We start from the raw sequence: 25,357 nt of genomic DNA on the forward strand, positions 1-25,357 counted from the left end.
TCATATCTGCAACTAAATAGATATGTTGTACAAACTTCACAGATTCCTTGGCAGAAAATGTATCTAAATAAACTATTTTCATTTTCACTGCACGTCGATGACACCAAGTGGTGATACTTTTTTTTTTGATGTTTTACAATGGATAATTAATGAAGTGAAGTTCTAGTGTGTATGACGTCATACTTGGCGGCACAAACTCGCGGGGAGGTGGAGGTATAAATACACTGTTAACTCTGCATTCATTTATCCTTGATAAAGGCCCTGAGGTGGGCCGAAACGTTGAACACACAGATTTATGCAATAAACGTGACGTGATTCACTAATATTGGAGTGCGGCTCTATGTGAAATTTGATCCAGCACCCACAGCAAATCCGGATCAGAGTGCGGCTGCCTACAAGTGATTATATATATATATATATATATATATAGTGAATAAAGTACCCCTTTTTGTAAAATATAAGAATATTATAAGTTACCGAGGAGTTTCATGACCATATAAAAACACGAGGCCGAAGGCCAAGTGTTTTTATACAGGTCATGGAACTCCGAGGTAACTTCTAATATCCTTATATTTTGCAACTGGGGGTACTTTATTTATTATAATACACAAGTTTCAGTGAGTCATGTGACAGAAATGACATCACTACTCACCGTTTATAACTGATGACATCAGAACTCACCGTTTATAAGGATATAATTTACAGGATATTCATGGCTTTTGTGTATTTTATATATATATATATATATATATATATATATATATATATATATATATATATATATATATATATATATATATATATATATATATATATATATGCACTGTTCAAATGACCAGCAACTCCAGGGGTTTCAGTGAAAAAACTTTTGTATTTAGATAAGTACAGTTACAGCCAACGTGACGTTTCGGTCCACTCAGGGACCTTTCTCAAGGCCTTGAGAAAGGTCCCTGAGTGGACCGAAACGTCACGTTGGCTGTAACTGTACTTATCTAAATACAAAAGTTTTTTCACTGAAACCCCTGGAGTTGCTGGTCATTTGAACAGTGTATGAATATTTTTTACCGTGCACCCGGGTAATCGATGTGATACAGTGTGCCACCCAGACGAATATGGATAAATATATATATATATATATATATATATATATATATATATATATATATATATATATATATATATATATATATATATATACACATACATATATATATATATATATATATACACATACATATATATATACATATATTATATATATATAGATATATATATATATCTATATTAGGGATGCACCGAATCCAGGATCCGGTTCGGGATTCGGCCGAATCCTTCTGCCTGGCAGAACAGAATCGAATCCTAATTTGCATATGCAAATTAGGGACAGGGAGGGAAATCATGTGACTTTTTGTCACAAAACAAGGAAGTAAAAATTGCTTCCCCTCTTCCCACCCCTAATTTGCGATTCGGATTGGTATTCGCCCGAAACCAAAATAGTGGATTCAGTGCATCCGTAATATAAGGAATGGTGCACGTAGACAAAATTAATACCTGGGTGCCAGCATGGGAAATAAGCAGTGAACAAGGATTGCGGCACTCGCAGGGTTTTAGTGAAAAAACAAAAAAATGTTTTATTATTAAGCCTCAACGTTTCGATCCCCCACAGGGATCTTCGTCAGGAGCAAAAACAAACAAAACATTGTTTGTTTTTGCTCCTGATGAAGATCCCTGTGGGGGATCGAAACGTTGAGGCTTAATATATATTTATATATATATTACACACACACTCACAAATCTCACCCTGCTAATGCACTCCATCTTCTTAGCAGTCTTCTCCTCACTGGTAGTGTCTTCACCAACCACAGCCTCAAAATCTTCAAGCTCTTGAAAGCCCCCAGGAGTAGTCCCTTCCTCTGGTTCCCCGTCAGCTTGTGCTCCTTCTTCTGGCACAGCGCAAGATTCTGACAAAACAAACTGGTGTCATAGCTGGAACAACTATTTTTCTGGTTTATACACATTCCTGCAAATAATTAAAATGGAAATACTCTTCACAAACAAATTTGACTGCTCTCTACCCTTCCTTTTTGTGCTCTCCTTCTTGGTGGCTTTCTGTTTACCCTTTACTCCTCCCCATTTCTCATTCTTTTATTTATTTCCACAATCTTGTCAGACATGGGTCTGTGGATCACAACGGATCTGTAGTTATTATTTGTAAGATAATGTCTGGCTGGATGGGGAGCATATCCTGTTTTGTGATTGGTGTGTTTGGGGCAAGGAAGATTTACTTTGGAAGGAATAGAATACTCATGAGCAAACAGCTCTAGTAAGAAGGGAAAAAAAAATAGAAAATGAACTACAATTACAGTTGCCGATTCTCAACTCCCGGCTTTTTCTCGGCTTTATTTCCACGATAAGACGTTCAGTATTTAAAATGAAAAGCATACAATCCTCACATTGAATTGCAAGCTGTATGTTTGTATGGGGAAAATGCGTTAGGCAATAATGAAACCAGCCAAACCACGTGCAATATATCAGTTACTCCATGCCATTAATGTGTCACAAATAAGCTGTCTTTAGAACATGGAATCCTAACACTGGTTAGAGATGGAAAACACTGAAAAATCTCAGTCGGGTCAGCGGCCTAGAGCAGATAGATAAAGTTATAAACAAGTCATTTTGGCAGGATTCCTTCAAGCTCTATAGATACCTGCCCAGGAAATGCTCCTAAGCAGCTTTCCTTGACCACTGGACTGGGTAACGAGATACACAGAGGCCACTGCAATGGGAGAGGAAGAGCAAATTGCAGTTTTTTCCCCCAAAATATTTCAGTACTTAGTAGAAGAGCTACTTTTCTTAAAGGGATTCTCTCATGATTTTTATGATGCAGTTTTTATTTCGAAATGACACGGTTTACACTGCAAATAATTCACTCTACCATATAAAATTTCATTCCTGAACCAGCAAGTGTATTTATTTAGTTGTAATATTGGTGTGTAGGTGCATCTCAGGTCATTTTGTCTGGTCATGTGATTTCAGAAAGAGCCAGCACTTTAGGATGGAACTGCTTTCTGGCAGGCTGTTGTTTGTCCTACTCAATGTAACTGAATGTGTTGCAGTGGGACCTGGATTTTACTATTGAGTGCTGTTCTTAGATCTACCAGGCAGTTATCTGGTTGCTTTCCCATTGTTCTGTTGTTTGGCTGCTGGGGGGGAGGGAGGGGGTGATATCACTCCAACTTGCAGTACAGCAGTAAAGAGTGACTGAAGTTTAGGGATGCACCGAATCCAGGATTCATTCGGGATTCAGCCTTTTTCAGCAGGATTCCGATTCGGCTGAATCAAATCAGAATTTGCATATGCAAATTAGGGGAAGGGAGGGAAATCGCATGACTTTTTGTCACAAAACAAGGAAGTAAAAAATGTTTTCCCCTTCACACCCATAATTTGCATATGCTAATTAGGATTCGGAAATTCGGTTCCGAATCTGGCCGAATCTTTCAGGATTCAGGGGTTTGGCCAAATCCAAGATAGTGGATTCGGTGCATCCCTACTAAAGTTTATCAGAGCACAAGTCACATGACTGGGGGCAGCTGGGAAACTGTCAATATGTCTAGCCCCATGTCAGATTTCAGAATTAAATATAAAAAAAAAATCTGTTTGCTCTTTTGAAAAATGGATTTCAATGCAGAATTCTGCTGGAGTAGCACTATTAGCTCTTTGGAAAAAAGAAATGTTTTTTCCCATGACTGTATCCTTTAAGCCCAACTGATTGACAATTGTTGGATTTTCGGATGAATCCCCGAATCCTTTGTGAAAGATTCGGCCGAATACCGAACCGAATCCTAATTTGCATATGCAAATTAGGGGTGGGAAGGGGAAAACATTTTTTACTTCCTTGTTTTGTGACGCAAAAAAAAAAGCGATTTCCCTCTCCATCCCTAATTTGCATATGCAAAATCGGATTCGGTTCGATCAGGCAGAAGGATTCGGCCGAATCCGAATCCTGCTGAAAAAGGCCGAATCCTGGTTCATCCCTAAACACTTTATACCAGGACTGTGTGACATGCAGCCTTTACAGGTTGTTGAACAAAACTGAACCAGGAGGGTAAAAGTACTGAGCATTAGTAAATTCAATGGATGCAATCATAAATCCACTTTCTCCAATAGCGAACTGTTCATATGTTACATTTGGTGTCCCTGTGCCATAAGGAGCAGTATTTTGTTTTTTCAGATAAAATTGGGTCATCAAAATGTGTACCATCCCAAACGCCTACCCTGGTAACATTGGACCTCTCCATTTTACACTACTGGGCTGGCAATAATGGCCCATAAAGTGACGTAAATCTGATTTCATGTTGCCCTGACGGTTTACTTCCCCTTTATTTTACCACTAACCTGTGTTTGCGCGCTGTAGAAGAGTAGTCTTGGCTGTGGAGGGAGATAAAGTGGAGGCTGGCACAGAGAGAGATTTGTAGAGCGCCGTCTCCCGGTGCTCTTTGAGCCTTTCGGCTGCCATTAATGCGTTAGAAAGCTCCTGCAGCGGCATGTTGTTAATGTCGGAAGAGAAGGGACTCAGAGGGTTTTCCAGGCTCATCAACCAGCTTGTGTTACCTAGTGAGCAGGATATTGGTGTATTACTTACAGTAAAGAACAAAACAAAAACAAAAAAAAAAAAGTCACAAGACACAGGGCCCACTTTAAAGGATAAGTAAACCTTTAAATTAAGTGAATGTAAAATTGGTGAGAGTGCTATTCTAAGCACTTTTGTAATGTACATTCATTATTTATTTTGTTTTTATTCCAAGATAATAAAGGAAAAATAAACCTTTAAAATAAGTGCTAGTTAAATTAATGAGGGGGCTATTCTAAGCACTTTTGTAATTTACATTCATTATTTATTTTGTTTTTATTCCAAGATATTAAGGGATACATGTACTGTTAATATGAATGAATTTTTGTTACAACAGCGCCACCTGCTGGTCAGTTTCCCACCAGTCTGACCACCAAGTAGTCAAGGAAGTTGTCAGGACAAAAAAAAGAGACAATTAGAAAAACAATTAGAAACCCTTCTCAAATCTTTCCTAAGCAGAAGAACATCAGAGCAGCCTCTTTCTTTCTCCTGACAACTTCCTTGACTACTTGGTGGTCAGACTGGTGGGAAAACTGACCAGCAGGTGGCCCTGTTGTAACAAAATTCCTTCATTTTAAAAGCACATGTATCCCTTAATATCTTGGAATAAAAACAAAATAAATAACTAATGTACATTCCAAAGTTTCTTAGAATAGCACCCTCGTCACTTTTTACATTCAATTATTTTAAAGGTTAACTTATCCTTTAAGAGGTACATTTATCAATATTCGAATTTATGCGAGTTCTTTCTTGCTCACATGAATTAGATTTTATTCGAAATGCAAATATTTATTATAAAAACTCAGACTCATTTTACAGAGTCGAAAACTGGAGTTTTTTCTCCTCCGAAAAAAACTTGAATGTCAGGAAGGCTGCAAAACATCTCCAAATTGCTCAATGGACCTCTCCCACTGACTTATACAGTAGTGATGTGCACCCGAGCCGCCATCCCAAAAACCGCGCCTGCCCGCATCAGACTTCCGGGTTCCTTTTATAGACCCGCGCCACCAAAGACTTCACAAAAGGGGCAGAGAGAGCAGGCACGGGGCTATAAACCAGAAGCCGGCATTTGAAGGTGGCAGGCTGGGAGAGCAAGAGAAGAGCTCCACCTGCACCCGCCCCACGAAGAGGAGTGCAAGGTCAGCCCAAACTCGGCTGACCCGCGGGTATCGGGCCGGCCATCACATCACTATTATTATTATTTAGGTGGCGTGTAGTCGAATTAGAATTCTTAAAGGGTCATCAAATCTCAAAAATCAAATTAAAATCTTTTTTAAAAAACTCAAATTAAATTTGACAGTTTTGACCATAAAAAAAATTCAAATTTTTAATTGGACCCCTTATAAATCTGCCCCTTAATATAGACTTACCTGTGGGTCTGCGAACCAACACTTCTGCCCAGCCTTGTGTCAGTACAGGAACAAAGTCAGCCAGGGTGGTCTTTTCATTCTTCACCTGGGTCCTACGGGAAGGTTTCTCTGCTCCCGGCTGCCCCATACTGATTGAAAGAGGGGTCCCCTCCAATGATCCAGCTCTCAGTGTAGTCCCTCCTATAAAATTACCCACAAGGACAACATTAGAGGTTCTCTGCAGAGCCAGGCGGATTGAAAGACGCAAATAAAACTTACCTATATTGGATATTTCAAATAAACATACTGCACTGTATTGATACAACATTTTGGGAAAGGAACATTTAGTGGAACTGATATCACTGTTAAAAGATCAAACACCATAGTCTAGATTAGAAGATTAAGGGGCAGATTTACTAAGGGTCGAATAGTACATTTGAATTTTCGAAAAAATAAAAATTGGTGTTAAAATTCACACATTTCGAATTTTTTGTCAATAATGTGAGATTTATCACCCTCGACCATGGAAACCGTTCTAATTAGAATATTCCCCACCTAAAACCTGCTGAGTTCATTTACAAGTCAATGGCAGAGATCCGTCAAGATCCATTTGAATATGTTAATTGCCTTCCTGACATTCGAGTTTTATTCAGATGAAAAACTTTTCCGGTCGGGGCTATTCGCTCAAATATTAGAAGTTCAATTTTTTTCTTAAAGGGGTGGTTCACCTTTGCGTTAACTTTTAGTATGTTTATAGAATGCAAAGCAACTTTTCAATTGGTCTTCATAATTTCATTTTTATAGTTTTTTAATGATATGCATTTTTCTTCTGACCCTTTCCAGCTTTCAAATGAGGGTCACTGACCCGATCTAAAACCAAATGCTCTCTTTAACTACAATTTTCTTGCTATTGGTATTATTTTATTACTAATATTACTATTCAGGCCTCTCCTATTCATATTCCAGTCTCTTAATTAAATCAATGTATGATTCCTATGGTAATTTGGACCCTAGCAACCAGACTGGTGAAATTGCAAACAGGAGAGCTGCTGCATAAAAAGCTTAATTACTCAAAAGCCACTAATAATAAAAAATGAAAAACCAATTGTAAATAGTCTCAGAATATCACTCTCTACATCATAATTAAAGTTAACTCAAAAATGAACAACCCGTTTAAATAACCTCCCATTCGAGTTAGAGTACATTCTAGTTAAGAATGGGCAATTTTGACCCGTTTCGTTAAAAATTCACCGCCGGCGAAATGACGCAGACGCCCATTAAAGTCTATGGGCATCAAAAAAAATTTTTTTTTTGACGCACAACGCCATACAAGTCTATGGGCGTAATTTTTTCAGCCCATCCCTAATTCTAATTTATTAAAAGGTAAAAAACAAAAATAAAAAAAATCACAAATTTGAAATTCGACCTTTGATAAATCTGCCCATAAGTCTTTTCCCTGATGCATCTTGGGAATAATCTGTTTGCCCCCTCAGAATGGTGACTGGGATCAGGCCCCTTTCAACCCCATGAAAAAAACGATATCGATATGGCCCAGGACAGAAGCCTGTAGCAACCAATCAGCAATTAGATACTGCAGGTAGAATAATGATATTAAAGGGCACAATTATCAAACTGTGAATTTAGAACTCCCCACAGAAAAACTCACTTTCCTATTCATTTCTATTGGATTTTTAGAATCGTATTTATCAACGGAGTTCACCATTTGATAAGTATGCTTTTAAAAATCCCAAAGGAATGAATAGAAAGTGAGTGAGTTTTTCTGTGATGAGCCCTAATCTCACAGTTTGATAAATCTTCCCCTAAATCTCTATAAGGAATTCTGAACTAGGGTAGATTTGATATATTTTTGCTGCCAAGCTGCCTACTTGGCTATCACTGACCGTCCCATGTTTAAGGCAATTCAACTACATATTGATGTAATATCTCTGTTGGGGTGCCCAAATTTATGCACCTGTCTAATGTAATTGCATATTTTCTGTGAATCCAATACACTTTATGTCACTGCTGAAATACTACTGTTTCCATAAGGCATGTTTTATATTAAAAGGAAGTTGCTGCTCTGAAAGCTCAGCCAATGATAAACAAAACTCCAAAGAATTAAGAGGGGTTCATAAACTTTTTCATATGACTTTAAAACAAATGCTCTGTAAGGCTACAAATGTATTGCTGTTGCTACTTTTTATTATTCATCTTTCTATTCATGTAACAGTCTCTTATTTAAAGGACCAGTAACAAACATTTTTTTAAAAAAATTAATTTCTACATAACGAAATAAAAACACCAAGACACATTTAACTTTAAATCCGCAAAGTTTTTATTAAGAAATAACTTACAGATTCTCCGCTTGCGCTTCAGAAACAGCAGCAGGGCGACGATCCATCGTTTGACAATTGATTTCTCCTCCCTGGCTATCTCCTATAGAAGGCAGGGAGGAGAAATCGAGCGCCGCACAATGGATCATCGCCCTGTCGCCGTTTCTAAAGAGGAGCACAAGCGGAGAGTCTGTAAGTTACCGTATATACTCGAGTATAAGCCGAGTTTTTCAGCACCCAAAATGTGCTGAAAAATTCTACCTCGGCTTATACTCGAGTCAATGGCAGCGCTACAAGGGCACCGGGAAAATATCTTTTGTTGGAGTCGAGGTTGCTGAGGACTCTGACTCCGAAACAAGGGCAGCACGCAGTGCGAGGCTAAACGCGTTTGGAAATACCTGCTATCGCATCCCAAACGAACTTCCAAAAGGGCCAGCCAGGTGCCGCGTTGCTGGAGGCGGAAGTGTAGAACAGATGACAACTTCCGGTGTCCTCCTGCTATACCGCTGCCGTCCTGAACCCCTCTCTCACCCCCCTCTGGCCCATGGAGCCCGATGCCTCCCTGCGGGACTACCTAAAATCAGAGCTGGCGGCTGCAGCACAGGAGAGTTGCCAGTTCCGTATTCCTTTTATTGTTCGGCAAACTGCGGGACACAGCACTGCTCCAGCGGTGGCTCACTAAGAAGAGTTGCTGCAGAACCGCACAGTGGGCCGCCTGCTGGAGGGCCTGAGTCTGGGGGAGGCACTGCCCGTGTTCTGCTCCGTGTGGCTCCTCAACGCCCCCGTGGAGCCCCTGATGAGCTGCAGTCCGAGCTGGAGATGGAGTACAGCGGTGTTCGACAAGTCCACCTCCCTGTCTGTGCGTCTGGCACCATGCCCAACTACACGATCAGGTACTGGGGGAGGGGTAAACCCTGGCTCCTGCCCAACTACAAGATTATGAGCTGGAGGGAGAACAGACGAGCAGGAGAAAGGGAGAAGAGCAGCAGGGAGGGAGGGAGAAGAGAAGGAGGAAGGGAGAAGAGACAAGCAGGAGGGAAGATGCTGGGAGAGAGCATCCCTGTAATAATGGGCTACACACGTTGCAGGATTGCAAGCTGACTGGGCAAGCTCATGTGCCTGCATTTATGCTGTGCCAGTGGCTGGCATGTGAATGGGCTCCTTACTAATTGCCACTACTTGACCTGTAGTTTTGCATATAAAAGTAAAGTCCTGCAGAGCAGCCAAGAAAAACACTGTCACATTATCACCATTGTCCCCTCAATTCTCATTCTATAGTCACTACAACTTGCGTGTCCATTAAGGGGGTATGAGGCTGCACTCTCTGCCCATGTGCGTCCCGGCACCCTGTTTTGCGCTGTTCACCCTGTGATGCATTTCTCACCCCTAGGCTTATACTCGAGTCAATAAGTGTTACAAGTTTTTGTAGGTAAAATTAGGTACCTCGGCTTATACTCGGGTCGGCTTATACTCGAGTATATACGGTATTTCTTGATAAAGACTTTGCGAATTTAAACGTGTTTTAATTTCATTACGTAGAAACAATTTTTTTTTTGTTACTGATCTTTTAAATCAATGCATGGTTTCTAAGGTAATTTAGACCCTAGCAACCAAACAGCTAAAACTGCAAACTGGAGAGCTGCTGAATAAAAAGTTAAAGGAGACATATAGGATAAATTTAAAAAAAAACTAATTTTGTAGGCAATTATAATTAATATATGGTGTTGCTTTTACATAGTGCTAAAAATGTATATTATCTAAAAATAGCCCCTTTATTGGAGCTTTATTGATGTTCTCTGGTCCCTGTCTGTGTTTCAAATGAGGGGTGTGCGTGTCCCTGCCAGAAGCACAGTAGGAGGGGGACAGCCAATTACAACCCTGCAGTCACACAAGCACAGGCAGGCTTCATTTCCCTATCAGGTCCTGCTAGCTGCTGATTGGTTCCTGTCCTACAGTACAGTGAGCTGAGAGCTGCTGGCTCCCCTGCACAGCCTGGGAATTCAGGAAGTGGAAGAGAAGGGAGGGATTATTAGGGTTTTTGCAGAAATATTCAATAAACCAGCCAGAAACACTACTTTTTAAGCACAATTCTTCTATATCTAAATGAGTATAACACACTGGTTCATTCTTATTTTTTTACACAAAATGCCTCCTTTAAATAACTCAAAATTAGAATAAAAATAAAAAACTAGAAGGCGAATAACCCCTTTTAAGACTCCTTTTCATAATACACAACATCAAATGGATGTTGTTAGACTACAACTCCCAGCATCCCAAGAGGACCTATCGGGACATCAATAACTTTATGTAGCAAGTTAGACATCAAGCAGCAGCTGCCTGTAGTGATTTTTGTTCAAGCAATTGATTTGTCAGCGCAAATATGATTGGCTACACACACATTTTACTTAACTCAAGGAAATCTGATTTCGCTGCTTTCATGTCCAACAAGGAAAGTTATAAAAGCAAAGGGAGAGTTTCCTCTCCCAATATACGGAGCTCACCAGACATGGAGCGGACTCTGTGACGGGGCGTTTGCATACCCGGTTTTCTCTGCTGAAGATCCAGCATGGACGGAAATTCCTTGACTTGCTCTGTTTGCACAGGAGAGCTGTACGACAGTAGGAGGGCAAAGATTTTCATAATCAATAAATTGCTCAGCCTATTTGGGTTGTAAAGGATGTGATAATGTTGGCATCACCACATTTCAATGGGAGGGCATATTCTTATAATTAGGTGGAATTGTCCTCTAGAACAATGAACTCTTCAAGGATCATTAAACCCAAATAATGAAAGTGTTTTAATGGAATGACAATATAATGTACTGTTGCCCTGTACTGGGAAAATGGGTGTATTTGCTTCAGAAACACAATTAGTTTATATAAACAAGCTGCTGTGTAGCCATGGGGGCAGCCATTCAAGCACAGGATACACAGTAGATAACAGATAAGTACTACTATAGTTTATATAAACAAGCTGCTGTGTAGCCATGGGGCAGCCATTCAAGCACAGGATACACAGTAGATAACAGATAAGTTCTGAAGAATCCCATTGTATACTACAGAGCTTATCTGTTATCTATTTTGTATCCTGTACCTTTTCTCCTTTTACAGCTTTGAATGGCTGCCCTCATGGCTAAACAGCAGCTTGTTTATATAAACTATAGTAGTGTCTCTGAATCAAATGCGTCAGTTTTACCAGTGCAGCACAACACTAAATAATATTTTCTTTACTTTAATATGCTTTAAATTTTTGGTGTTACTGTTCCTTTAAGGATAAAACTGCAAGAAAAGCAAGTCACATCTTGATAAAAGGCAGGAAAATCCAGGAAATATAAAAGTGCTGTTTCACAAAAGCTCAAATTCAGCATCCCGTTTGCCATAAACAGTTGTAATTAGGTCTGTATACAGGTATGGGATCCGTCATCCGGAAACGAGTTATCCAGAAAGCTCAGATTTACGGAAAGGTTGTCTTCCATAGACTCCATTATAATGCAATGCACAATTTTAAAAAATAATTTAACTTTTCTCTGTTATAATAAAACAGTCGATTGTACTTCATCCCAACTAAGATACAATTAATCCTTATTGGAAGCAGAACCAGCCTATAGGGTTTATTTAATGTTTACATGATTTTCTAGTAGACAAGGTATGAAGATCCAAATTACGGAAAGATCCATTATCTGTAAAGCCCCACATCCTGAGAATTCTGGATAGCAGGTCCCATACCTGTATTACAGAACACCATTCCTTGGATATCACCTGTGCCACTAAAGTATTGGATCGTACCTGTTTTCTGGGTCACCCTGGTTCTCCCCTGTATCCAAGCCAAGAAGAGAACGTGTCCTCATGCCCACGCTTGTTGTAATTGTTATCAGCTTGTTCCCAACCAGCCAGGTCTTTGTTCTTCCGCCATCCAGCAGGAACTCACCAACAGGCGACCTATGGGCAAACATACAAAAGGAAACCATGGTGAAAGTATTGGGTAGGTGGATATTTCCTCTGAACACTGCAGAAAAACAAATACATAGCAACATAGGTTGAAAAAAGACACACATTCATCAACTGTCAGTTGATCCAGAGGAAGGCAAAACAATCCCATCTGAAGCCTCAGAGGGGGAAAAATTCCTTCCTGACTCCAAAATGGCAATGGGACCAGTCCCTGGATCAACTTGTACTATGAGCTATCTCTCATAACCCTGTATTCCCTCACTTGCTAAACACCATCCAACCCCTTCTTATAGGAAAACTATACCCCCAAAATGAATACTCGAGCAACAGATAGTTTATATCAAATTAAGTGGCATATTATAGAATCTTACCAAACTGGTATATATATAAGTAAATATTGCTCTTTTATATCTCTTGCCTTGAACCACCATTTAGTGATGGTCTGTGTGCTGCCTCAGAGATCACCTGACCAGAAATACTGCAGCTCTAACTGTAACAGGAAGAAGTGTGGAAGCAAAAGACAATTTTGGCTCATGTGACCTAACATGTGTGGTATGTTTGTGTGCACTGTGAATCGTACGATCCCAGGGGGCGGCCCTTATTTTTAAAAATGGCAGTTTTCTATTTATGATTACCCAATGGCACATACTACTTAAAATGTATATTATTATGAAAATGGTTTATTTACATACATGAAGCAGAGTTTTACATATGAGCTGTTTTATGCAATATTGTTATATTGTTTGGGGGTTATAGTTTTCCTTTAAAGGGGTTGTTCACCTTTGAGTTAACTTTTATTATGATGTAGATGGTGATGTTCTGAGACAATCTGCAATTGCTTTTAATTTTTTATTTGTTGTTTTTTAAGTCATTTAGCTTTTTATTCAGCAACTTTCTATTTTTCAAATTCAGAAATCTGGTTGCTGGGGTTCAAATTACCCTAGCACCATGTATTGATTTGAATAAGAAACTGGAATATACATAGGAGAAGCCTAAATAGAGAGATGAGAGAAATGCACCGAATCCACTATTTTGGATTCGGCCGAACCCCCGAATCCTTTGCGAAAGATTCAGCGAATACTGAATCCTAATTTGAATATGCAAATTAGGGGTGGGAAGAGGAACATTTTTTACTTCCTTGTTTTGTGACAAAAAGTCATGCGATTTCCATTCCCGCCCCTAATTTGCATATGGAAATTGGGATTCAGCTGGGCAGAAGGATTTGGCCGAATTCGAATCCTGCTGAAAAAGGCAGAATCCCGACCAAATCCTGGATTCGGTTCATCCCTAATAAAAAGTAGCAATAACAATACATTTGTAGCCTTACAGAGCACTTGCGTTTAGATGGGGTCAGTGACCCCCATTTGAAAGCTGGAAAGAGTCAGAAGAATATGGCAAATAATTCATGATTATATTCATGATAATAATTCATAACCAGATGCTCTGCTAGCAGTACAATCCACTTATAATAGTGGAATAGAGTGTACAGGTATATTACTTTAGCAGAAGCCTCGTGGGCAGCATAATCTGTAATTCAGCAACATTCAAGCTCTTACCTTTTGGGCACAGCCGTGAAGTTGGCAAAGGCGTATCGGGCCATCATATCCAGGCAGATTTCCGTCAATTCCAGGTGAAGGTTTTTCAGGCTGTCATCAGCCTGGGCCATAGAACTCTCATCAGCGGAACTCAAGCTGGAGCTGGTGACAGAGTTCTGCACGCGGCTGTGCAAGACAGAGGGGTCGTATTGTTTTGGGGACAAAAAATCTCTTTTGTGGTCTGACGATGCACAACATGTTATTCCCTTGGGCATCACTGAGCCATGCAGATTGAGCCATTCTCGGCAAAGCTCCTGTGGCTACAAGCAGACGTCAACCAAACCCGTGTCATTAGGGAGAAAATCATCCACTTCTATAAAACTGTGACAGGTCCTCCACAGCCCATAACAAGGTTATAGATAGTATAGGAGAACTGTATAATCAGCCATAGAATATAGTGGACAGCAAATACTCTTTCCCTCCAGATTTCCCTATAATAATTGATCTTTAAGATGGGCTTTCAGGTGTATCTAGGAAAGGCAAGTAGGCATTCTTCTCAAATCTCACCCTTAAAGGAGAAAGAAAGCTACCAAGGCGGTTTATTGGCAATAGATTAGCCACAACAGTGCAAACTAGAACACCATCTTTATTCTTCAGAATGCTTTTCCATACCGGAGTAATCAGTTGTAGACAGTCTCTGTTTGTTTAGGATAGCAGCTGCCATATTTGCTTGCTGTGACATCACTTCCTGCCTGAGTCTCCCCCTCTCGCTCATAGCTCTGAGCTCAGATTACAGCAGGGAGGGGAGGAGGAAGGGGGGGAAAGGGAGGGGCAAACAGAGCATGCTCAAGCCCTAGCAGTTTATGCTGAAAACAAGAAGTCTGATTCAGAAACTCATGTGTACACAATAGAAGGAAAGAAATGCGGTGTTTCTTTTGAAAGAGGACTCTGAGCAGCATTACTTTGAGGGTTTACTGGTGTATTTATATAGACCTTTCTGATAAAGTTTACTTTGTTTTAACCTTTTCTTCTCCTTTAAAAATAACCTTTCCGATTGGGTCTACCTCTGCTAACGCTCCAGGGTCCCTGGGTGGCCAGTTTGGAAAAGCATTGGGATTAAAACGGCAAAATGAAATAAAGGTCTCAAAAAATGCCTGGAGTGGATTATGGTCACCCTAATGACATGGTAGTAGTTGAGATCTCACTGCTACCGAGGGTTAACAGAGCACACGAGGAGCATATGAGCCAGAAAATGCATCACCTTGCTTTGTAATTAGGAGCTGTACAATCAAATGAAGGCATTACCCATGAACAGGAAAACTTCTACTACGTAACAACTCTACTGAATTCATTAAAGGATAAGTAAACCTTTAAAATAAGTGAATGTAAAATTGATGAGAGTGCTATTCTAAACACTTTTGTAATGTACATTAATTATTTATTTTGATTTTATTCCAAAATATTAAGGGGTACATGTACTGTTAAAATTAATGAAATTTGTTACAATAGCGCCATCTGCTGGTTAGTTTCTGAACAGTCTGACCACCACGTAGTCAAGGAAGTTGTCAGGAGAGAGAAAGAGTCTGCTCTGATGTTCTTCTGCTAAGGAAAATCAGACAGCCTTGTTCTTTCTCCTGACAACTTCCTTGACTACTTGGTGGTCAGACTGGTGGGAAACTGACCAGCAGATGGAGCTGTTGTAACAAATTTTATTTATTTTAACAGTACATGTATCCCTTAATATCTTGGAATAAAAACAAAATAAACAATGAATGCAAATTGCAAAATTACGAAGAATAGCACTCTCATTGATTTTACATTCACTAACTTTAAATGTTTACTTATCCTTTAAAGGAATGTCGGGACTGTAATGCCACAAAAAGCTGCTCAGTAATATAAGTAGAGCCTTCTTTTTAGATCAGCTCAGATGTGAGTGTCTCAGCAAATGAATGTTAGGGCCCCCAACATATCCAGAGGTTCTCCTGTTTTATCAATATTTATTGAAATTGTATATGAACTAGAGCCTCATGGGGCCCCTATACCTCCTGGGCCCCCCTGCAGCCGCAGGGTCTGCTTCCTCTATAGTTACGCCCCTGCATTGTTATGATTACTGGCCATGCTTGTAAGATCCTTAGCAAGACCATCATAAAAGTCATGCGGGATAAACTGCAGTCTACAACCAAATCCAGGAAGAAAAGGTTACATTCTGAATCCAACTCTTTTCTTCACATATTAGTTTGAGAAATATTTAAAAATACAATAAGAGAGAGAATGATGGTCAAGTCAACCCTAAGGGACAGAAAGGAATATACATTTTGGCCCCTTACTTTGAAGAGCCCACCAGATTGCAACCTTTTCTGCCTAGAGGTGTTTCAGTCCATCTACAGAAAATAAAAATATTTGATGAGTAACAGCGTGCATTTGGTGGGTTAAAGGGTTTGTTCACCTTAAATTAACTTTTAGTATGATATAGAGAGGGTTATTCTGAGACAATTTCCAATTGGTTTTCATTTTTTTTTTTTTTTAAATTTGTGGTTTTCGAATTATGTAGCTTTTTATTCAGCAGCTCTCCAGTTTGCAATTTCAGCAGTCTGGTTGCTAGGGTTCAAATTCCCCCAGCAACCATGCACTGCTTTGAATAAGAGACTGGAATATGAATAGGAGAGGCCTGAATAGAAAGATGAAAAGTAGCAATAACAATACATTTGTAGCTTTACAAAGCATTTGTTTTTTAGATGGGGTCGGTGATCCCCATTTGAAAGCTGGAAAGAGTCAGAAGAAGAAGGCAAATACTATAATAGAAAGATAAAATGAAGGCCGATTGAAAAGTTGCTTAGAATTAGCCTGTAACATTCTAAAAGTTAACTTTAAGGTGATCAAGCCCTTTAAGGCAACCACAGCTGAGAGGTATCTCTAGGAGTTATGGGATTGGTACTAGTGTTTCCATGTGCATGCACTTCTCTCTGGCATGTATCCCATTCCCATCCCAGTGCAGAGGACATTGCTCATCTCAACAATGGCACTACCTGTAGGCAGCATGCTCCAACATGCTGATGCTGCAAGAACGGAAGGCATTGGAGAGATCTCTCATCTCCTTAACTGGGGACGTTTCACTGAATCCAGGCTTTGCGTGTTTAGAAAGCTTCAAGCTACCCGTTAAAATCCAAAGGGTGGGAAAAAAAATAATACCCACAGGGCAATGGGATTGTTTTCCCCCCCACAGCCCAACCACCATATTACATAAAATGGCGGGGGGGGAATAAAATCATAAAATCCACCCCACCCACATATACAGGTGGAACCAGGTGAAAAGACGTAGGGGGGGCGAACACCAGCAGCCGTGGAAATCAGTATTGGGGGGTACATAGCAGAGAAGGAGAAACAGAAAACAAACAGAACAGAAAATAAATGCCACAAATGAGAAGGGGGAAAGCATAAAGAAAATTAGGCACAACAAAAGGAGTGGGGGAAAAAAAGCTTCATAGGACTTCACCAGATATGGCGATTTCCCCATTATGTAATGCATGGCGCATGATCTAAAGCAGTGATCCCCAACCAGTGGTTTGTGAGTAACATGTTACTCACCAACCCCTTGGATGTTGCTCCCAGTGGCCTCAAAGCAGGAGCTTATTTTTGAATTCCAGGCTTGGAGGCGAGTTTTGGTTGTATAAAAACCAGGTGTACTGCCAAACAGAGTCTCCTGTAGTCTGCCAGTCCACATAGAGCCTCCCAATAGTCAATCCCAGCCCTTATTTGGCACCCTCAGAGATCTTTTTCATACTTGTGTTGCTCCCCTACTCTTTTTACAATTAATCTGGCTCACGGGTGAAAAAGGTTGGGGACCCCTGGATCTAAAGGCTAGAGAGCTCTACTATATTTCCTGTATGTGCCACTGAACTGTTATTGACATGCTTATCACAATAAATTCCAGCTATCGGAGTGGAGAGTATACGCTGAATGGTTAGAGGTCCTGTCAGAGGAATCCTATCACTCCTGAGCTTGAAGGAAAATGATATGTTCTGAAAGAAAACTTACCCAACAGAAAATGGATATAATTAGGGACCTTTCAATGACACTTACCAAATTTCCATTAAATGGGAACTTTCGCAAAAATGAAAATGTAATATAAGCTTCTTCATACTGAAGTAAAACTTTCTAAATACAATCCATTAAAAATTCTGCATTGTTTCTGAAATAATCAAGTTTATATTCACTATTCCTCTCTCAGCATCAGTTTCTCTTCGTTCTCTCTTCATGCAGCAGTTGGGTGTCAGATGAATGATCCAATATATATTATAGGGGGCTTGCTTTCCTAGCAGATGTATTAGAGATCCCTCAAAAAACTGATTCCAGTACAAACAAAATCTAACATAATAACTGCCTTTTGCACAAATCCTGCATGAAGAGAGACAGCATTTCTGGTGATTTTTATAGAGTGAGCTCTATTACATCTTCTAGGCAAAAGGAGCCCCCCTATAAGATATATTGGATCATTCATCGGACACCCAACTGCTGCATGAAGAGAGAATTAAGAGAAACAGATGCTGAGAGAGGAATAATGATGATAAACTTGATTATTTCAGAATACAGAATTTTTAATGGATTGTATGTAAAAAGTTTCTTATTTCAGTATGCTGCAGCTAATATTACATTTTCACGATAGTTCCCCTTTAAAAAAAGAGGAGGACTGGGAGGAAAAAAAAAATGTTAAAAAAATCATACAAATGCACACTAACCGAGGGGACCAAGGATTAATGCAGAATATCTAATAAAAAGGACAATGCTTTGAATAATATCATTGATTAAGGCTCCTGATTAAGGCTCCCTCACTAGGTTTCTGTGTTCCCTGAGCTGATGACTGAGAAACTAGCATTTTCCTATTTATTAGAGATGATGTTGATAACTGGGTCATGAAAAACACAATACCTTTTGGGTCTTTCGTTTAAGCTGGTACTGCGAGCTCTGAAGCTGTCCTTTTCTGGAGTGTCATCGAAGCTCAGCAGGACATTGGATCGCAAACCCTGGAATACAGAGCAGAGTAAAGGTTAAGTCACAATTTTCTGCAGAGAGACCCTCGGAAAGGTTTCAAGAATATCCTAATTAACACTAGGGGAACATGTTGCAGATCTGTTCGTGGGGCCCAGTAACTACCACAAGCAACATTTTCATGTGTTGAACTGATGAAGCTGCTCGGGTGAGAAGTGAAACGTCTTCAATGATTACTCAGCAAGTCAGGTTGCTCTAGAATTACCAACAGTAGATATTTTTATGAGTAGTTGAACTTACCTTTGTTATATACGGCACAAAGTCTCTCCGCAGGGATAGTCTGCACCGGATGAACCACATAGCAATTACATGGTGTGCCAGAAATACAATGTATTGGTTAAATCTAAGAAAACAAAAACAGTCTGTGTTATTAAGCACACTGTGCCACAATGTGATAACCATAGCCAGTTAAAGGATAAGTAAACCTTTAAAATAAGTGAATGTAAAATTGACGAGGGGGCTATTCCAAGAAATTTTGCAATGTACATTCATTATTTGTTTTGTTTTAATCCCATGACATTAAGGGATACATATACTGTTAATATGAATGAATCTTGTTACAACAGCGCCACCTGCTGGTCAGTTTCCCACCAGTCTGACCACCAAGTAGTCAAGGAAGTTGTCAGGAGAAAGAAAGAGGCTGCTCTGATGTTCTTCTGCTTAGGAAAGATTTGAGAAAGGTTTCTAATTGTTTTCCTAAGCAGAAGAACATCAGAGCAGCCTTTTTCTTTCTACTGACAACTTCCTCGACTTACTTTGTGGTCAGAGAGGTCTGAAACATACCAGCAGGTTGTTACCGCTGTTGTAACAAAATACATTCATATTAACAGTACATGTATCCCTTAATATCTTGGAATAAAAACAAAATAAATAATGAAAGTACATTGCAAAAGTGCTTAAAATAGCACTGGGAAAAGTCCGGAAGATATCATGATCTGTGCTGGGTTTTTGTGCAAAAATCTGAAGATTTTGTGATTTTCGGGCGGAAAAAACTAAAAAATTCTTACAATTTGAATTTTCAGATAATTTTCACTTTTTTTTCCCATACTTTAATTTTTCAAGGAAAATGTATTGATAAAAACAGGAAATAACCTGTGCAGATTTGGTCGGAGCGTTATTCAGAAAATAATGGGATCAATTTGGATTTTGATAAATAACCCCCTTAAAGGGTTGGTTCACCTTTGAGATAACTTTTAATATGTTATAGAATGTCTAATTCCTAGCAATTGGTCTTCATTATTTATGTTTTATCCTTTTTTAGTGATTTGCCTTTTTTTCTGACACTTTCCAGCTTTCAAATGGAGGTCACTGACCCCATCTAAAAAAACAAATGCTCTATAAGGCTATTTATTGTTATTGCTACTTTTTATTACTCATCTTTCTATTCAGGCCTCTCCTATTCATATTCCGGTCTCTTATTCAAATCAGAGCATGGTTGCTAGGGGCATTTGGACCCTAGAAACCAGATGGCTGAAATTGCAAACTGGAGACCTGCTGAATAAAAAGCTAAATAACTAAAAATAGTAAAAAATTAAAACCAATTGCAAATTGTCTCAAATTATCCCTCTCTACTTCATACTAAAAGTTCATTTAAAGGTGATCAACTCCTTTAAAGTAGAATATCTCCCCCACCCCAACCTCTCTGTATCAATAGCGGTGAGAAAATAGAAGACGAAGACTTACTTTGATGGGTTGGTGTATGGAAGGGAGATGGCAAATACACTGGCATACTGCTCTGCAGCAAAGTTTGCATACAAGTGGGGCAGGCGGACCAAGGCTGAAATAAAACAAGACAGCAATTTCACGACAGACAGAGAGAGGCTGCAATTTATTCTACTTTCAGTGAATTAAATTACTTTTCTTCACAATAGGTTTACATAACTACTTAAGTAGTACTTACTTGATAGAAACTCCAGCATCGGAATGGCCATGGTGACTGTGGCGGATATATGGGTTAGCCTCACGATGAGGACTGGCAGAGATTTTATAAGAATGCTTGGCATCTCGATCATGCACATGGAAAGTGCCACTACACACTGCTTGGCACAGCGAAAGATCAAGCCTGTTTCTAGACACCTCACCATATCCCTCTAGGAATAACAAAATTCCATTGGTTTAGCAGAATCCAATTAAACCAATCAAATGCTGTGAATATAGCTTGGCAGATAATGTCAATAATTTTACTTGTCATATGAAAGAGACTGGAAACAATATTTGTTGTATAGTTTGCTTGAGTCCATGCACTCTTAACGATTATCCCCTTCACATACATTTATTAGGCTGTCCTATTAGGGTAGAATTCCACAAGCGTTTTTTGCGTCGGATCGACACCCGGCAACAAAACGTACGCGACAAGTCGGATGGAGTCGCATGCGTCAAGATATAATTGGGAAGAATGAAAAGTCGGAGGTAACAACTACACTGTTGGATAGAAACGCTGCTTTCTGCGTCTACATCCGAAAGTCAAGTCACGCCGGATGTAATGTAGTTTTTACCTGCAACTTTTCATTCAGTCTAGGGATGCACCGAATCCAGGATTCGGTTTGGGATTCGGCCAGGATTTGGCCGAATCCTTCTGCCTGGCCGAACCGAATCTGAATTTGCATATGCAAATTAGGGGCGGGAGGGAAATTGCGTGACTTTTTGTCACAAAACAAGGAAGTAAAAAATGTTTTCCCCTTCCCACCCCTAATTTGCATATGCAAATTAGGTTTCAGATTCAGTTCGGTTTTCGGCCGAATCTTTCACGAAGGATTCGGGGGTTCGGCCGAATCCAAAAAAGTGGATTTGGTGCATCCCTAATAGTCCAAATAGAATCTTGACACCTGCGTCTCCATCTGACTTGTCGTGTGCGTTTTGTCGCCGGGCATCAATTCGATGAAAAACGCTTGCGGAAAAGTCGAGATCTGACAATTGTGTTGCGTCAGATGTAATCTAGTTTTTACCTGCTACTTTTCATTCAGTCCAATTAGAATCTTGACGCCTGCGTCTCCATCTGACTTGTTGCGTGCGTTTTGTCGCCCGGGCGTCAATCTGACGAAAAACGCTTGTGGAAAAGTCGAGATCCGACAATTGTGTCATGTCAGATGTAATCTAGTTTTTACCTGCTACTTTTCATTTAGTCCAACTAGAATCTTGATGCCTGCGTCTCCATCTGACTTGTTGCGTGCGTTTTGTCGCCGGGCGTCAATCTGACAAAAAACGCTTGTGGAAAAGTCGAGATCCGACAATTGTGTCATGTATGTATTTTTGTCACGTCAGATGTAATCTAGTTTTTACCTGCGACTTTTTATTCAGTCCAATTAGAATCTTGTCACCTCCGTCTCCATCCGACTTGTCTCGTGCGTTTTGTTGCCGGGCATCGAGCCGATGAAAAACTCTTGTAGAGTTCTACACTGAAGGGTACATTTACATAGGGTCGAATATCGAGGGTTAATTAACCCTCGATATTTGACTGCCGAATGTTCGATCGAAACGATTAAATCCTTAGAATCGTTCGATTCGAAGGATTTTAATCCATCGATCGAATGATTTTTCTTCGACCAAAAAAAATTAGAAAGCCTATGAGGACCTTCCCCATAGGCTAACATTGCACTTCGGTAGGTTTTAGGTGGCGAAGTAGGGGGTCGAAGTTTTTTTTAAAGAGACAGTACTTCGACTATCGAATGGCCGAATAATCGAACGATTTTTAGTTCGAATCGTTCCATTCGAAGTCGTAGTCGAAAGGTCGAAGTAGCCAATTCGATGGTCGAAGTAGCAACAAAAAAACATCGAAATTCGAAGTTTTTTTATTCTATTCCTTCACTCGAGCTAAGTAAATGGGCCCCTTAGTCTCATGTTGAAATGAGTATATATTGCACCTGAGGCAGGGTAGAGCAAGTAACTGCTGGCAACTAGGGATGCACCGAATCCACTATTTTTGATCTGGCCGAACCCCCGAATCCTTCGGAAAAGATTTAGCCGAATACCGAACTGAATCCTAAGTTACATATGCAAATTATGGGTGGGAAGGGGAAAACATTTTTTTACTTCCTTGCCCCGCCCCTAATTTGCATATGCAAGTTAGGATTCGGATTCGGTTCCGCTGGGCAGAAGGATTTGGCTGAATACTGCTGAAAAAGGCCGAATCCTGGCCGAATCCTGAACCGAATCCTGGATTCGGTGCATCCCTACTGGTAACCCCCTAAGTTAACGAACAATATAAAAAACAATATGTGCCTTTTTCCTAAGTGGTATTTATATTCACATTACCTTTCTATAAATGTTCATTAAAACATATTGGACAGCTGAACGTATGTATTTTATTCTTATCTCAGTTAGCAGCCATGATTGCTCCACCAAAGAAATTCCATGTATACACTACTGTGCCCTCCAGGGGTTAAAGAGTGGAATTCTTGCATGGATTTACACAAGGAATAACTTTTCTTGTACCTGTTTAGAGAGCTCTAGGTGTTGGTGGTATGAGGTTAAGGCAGTCAGCACAGGAACCACTGCCAGTTGCAGATCAGTACGAGAGAAGCTATCGGGAGTAATGTAAAGGCGATCACTTGCAGTCTTATCTGTAAGCTAAAAATATAATGCAAACAATTACAGTTTCATGTCTACAACACTCGGAGGCACATTTATCAAATTTCTAATTCATGCGAGTTTTTAAAAACTCCCCTAAACTCTCATAAATTTGAAATTCCACCAATCGAAATTTATTAATAAAATCACATTTTTTAAACTCGCATGTATTGAACCGACTACGAAAAATCTAGTAGAATTCTCCGAACAAAACTTGAATGTCAGGAAGGCTGCAAACAACTCCGAATTGATCCCTGGACCTCTCCTATCGACTCAAACAGCAATTCGGCAGGTTTTAGGCGGCGAATAGTGGAATTTGAATTCTTAAAGGGCCAAATCTTGAAAATCGAATTTGAATTTTTAAAAAAAAACTCAAAACAAATTTGAATAACTCCCTAGTCGAATTTGACAGTTTTGACCATAAAAAAAAAAAATAGAAAATTCGGATTTAGAATTTTCAAATCGACCCTTGATAAATCTTCCCCTTGTTGTTCTTATTGCATTAACAGAGTGTGACCAAGCAGAATAATTATTTACTATACTACGGGGCAGATTTATCAAGGGTCAAATTTCAAGGGGTTAAAAAACCCTCGAATACTACCCTCGAAGTAAAATCCTTCGGAATTCGAATATCAGTTTGATCGAATAAAAATCGTTCGATCGAACGATAAAATCTTTTGAATCGAACGATTTTTAGTGATCGATCTAATGATTTTTATGCGATCAAAAAAAACCGTAGAAAAGCGCTCTGGAAGGTCCCCATAGCCTAGCATTGCACTTCGGTAGGTTTAAAGTGGCGAAGTATGAATTCGAAGTTTTTTTAAAGAGACAGTACTTCGATTATCAAATGGTCGAATAGTAGAACGATTTTTACTTCGAATCGTTCGATTGAATTCGATCAAATTTGACCAATTCGATGGTCGAAGTACTCAAAAAATTACTTCGAAATGCGAATATTTTTGCATTCGAACTATTCACTCGAGCTTAGTAAATCTGCCCCTACATGTTCAGTAGCCAGATAATAAAATATATCATCCAAATTCTCAGTGAAGCTCATAAGAAATCTGGGGGCCTTTTCATCCCGTCGGCCTCCACCTGGAGGGCCTGGAATAAAGCAAAAACGTTTCTCTCTTTGCGTTGCCCACTTGACAAAGAGAATTGAAAGCATGCTTTCTTACCATAGCGCAGAGTGAGGCAGCAAGTTGATCTATATCGCAGGGGGATGAAAGGTTGAGGAGTTTGTAACGCAGACACTGTGGCAGTTTGTTCAGCACTAGTTTCATGACTTTCCAGTCAGTTTCCTGCAAAATGACCGGAAAAAACAAAGGTTACTGGGTTAGAAGAAGGCTATTTCTGCTCCAAATCCAAGTCTTGCCTCTACTTGCCTGTTTTAGGCACTGCAGGATAACCCCAAATGCTAGAGAGAATGGCAGAAATCCCATGCGCAGAGCAACAGTTTGTGATGGGAGACTTGGACTGCCAGAGGGTGGTGATAAGGTGCCTGCTGGCTTACGTTCAGCTGTTCTCTTCTCTTGTTCATTTCTGTAATGAGAAATGTTTCTAATATAGTTAAATGTAATGGCCGAACCCCAGAATCCTTCACGAAAGATTCGGCCGAATACCTAACCAAATCCTAATTTGCATATGCAAATTATGAAAATTAGGGGTGGGCAGGGGAAAACATTTTTTTTACTTCCTTGTTTTCTAACAAAAAGTCACACGATTTTCCTCTTCAGCCCTAATTTGCATAGGCAAATTAGGATTTAGTTCAGCAGGGCAGAAGAATTCAGCCGAATCCTGCGGAGTAAGGCTGAATCCTGGCCGAATCCGAACCGAATCCTGGATTTGGTGCATCCCTAAACATAACAGAACACTACGTCCTGCTAAACAGCTCTCTTGGTTCCCACTTGACGGGGAGCCACATGGGTCATAATTGAGCTGAATCTGAGCT

At 39.8% G+C, this 25,357-nt stretch overlaps 1 protein-coding gene across 3 annotated transcripts in view; it reads right to left on the minus strand.

Moving 5' to 3' along the window:
* Window positions 1–25,357, minus strand: part of tsc2.S (TSC complex subunit 2 S homeolog) — a 66,974-nt gene that overhangs the window by 15,952 nt on the left and 25,665 nt on the right. Inside the window, exons 19-33 of one of the 3 annotated variants that reach the window (XM_041578005.1) lie at window positions 24,792–24,948; window positions 24,585–24,707; window positions 23,272–23,406; window positions 20,741–20,930; window positions 20,524–20,617; window positions 19,081–19,183; window positions 18,721–18,815; window positions 16,821–16,943; window positions 13,816–13,980; window positions 12,098–12,250; window positions 10,814–10,920; window positions 6,001–6,180; window positions 4,396–4,611; window positions 2,708–2,776; window positions 1,801–1,961 (exon numbers count right to left, since the gene is read on the minus strand). In XM_041578005.1, coding sequence (XP_041433939.1) covers window positions 1,801–1,961; window positions 2,708–2,776; window positions 4,396–4,611; window positions 6,001–6,180; window positions 10,814–10,920; window positions 12,098–12,250; window positions 13,816–13,980; window positions 16,821–16,943; window positions 18,721–18,815; window positions 19,081–19,183; window positions 20,524–20,617; window positions 20,741–20,930; window positions 23,272–23,406; window positions 24,585–24,707; window positions 24,792–24,948 — 2,071 coding nt within the window. The remainder of the gene's footprint in view (window positions 1–1,800; window positions 1,962–2,707; window positions 2,777–4,395; window positions 4,612–6,000; window positions 6,181–10,813; window positions 10,921–12,097; window positions 12,251–13,815; window positions 13,981–16,820; window positions 16,944–18,720; window positions 18,816–19,080; window positions 19,184–20,523; window positions 20,618–20,740; window positions 20,931–23,271; window positions 23,407–24,584; window positions 24,708–24,791; window positions 24,949–25,357) is intronic. The other 2 variants (XM_041578003.1, XM_041578004.1) reach the window with 2 other exon arrangements.

The sequence above is a fragment of the Xenopus laevis genome, chromosome 9_10S (assembly GCF_017654675.1).
Source record: "Xenopus laevis strain J_2021 chromosome 9_10S, Xenopus_laevis_v10.1, whole genome shotgun sequence".
Taxonomy (NCBI): Eukaryota; Metazoa; Chordata; class Amphibia; order Anura; family Pipidae; genus Xenopus; species Xenopus laevis.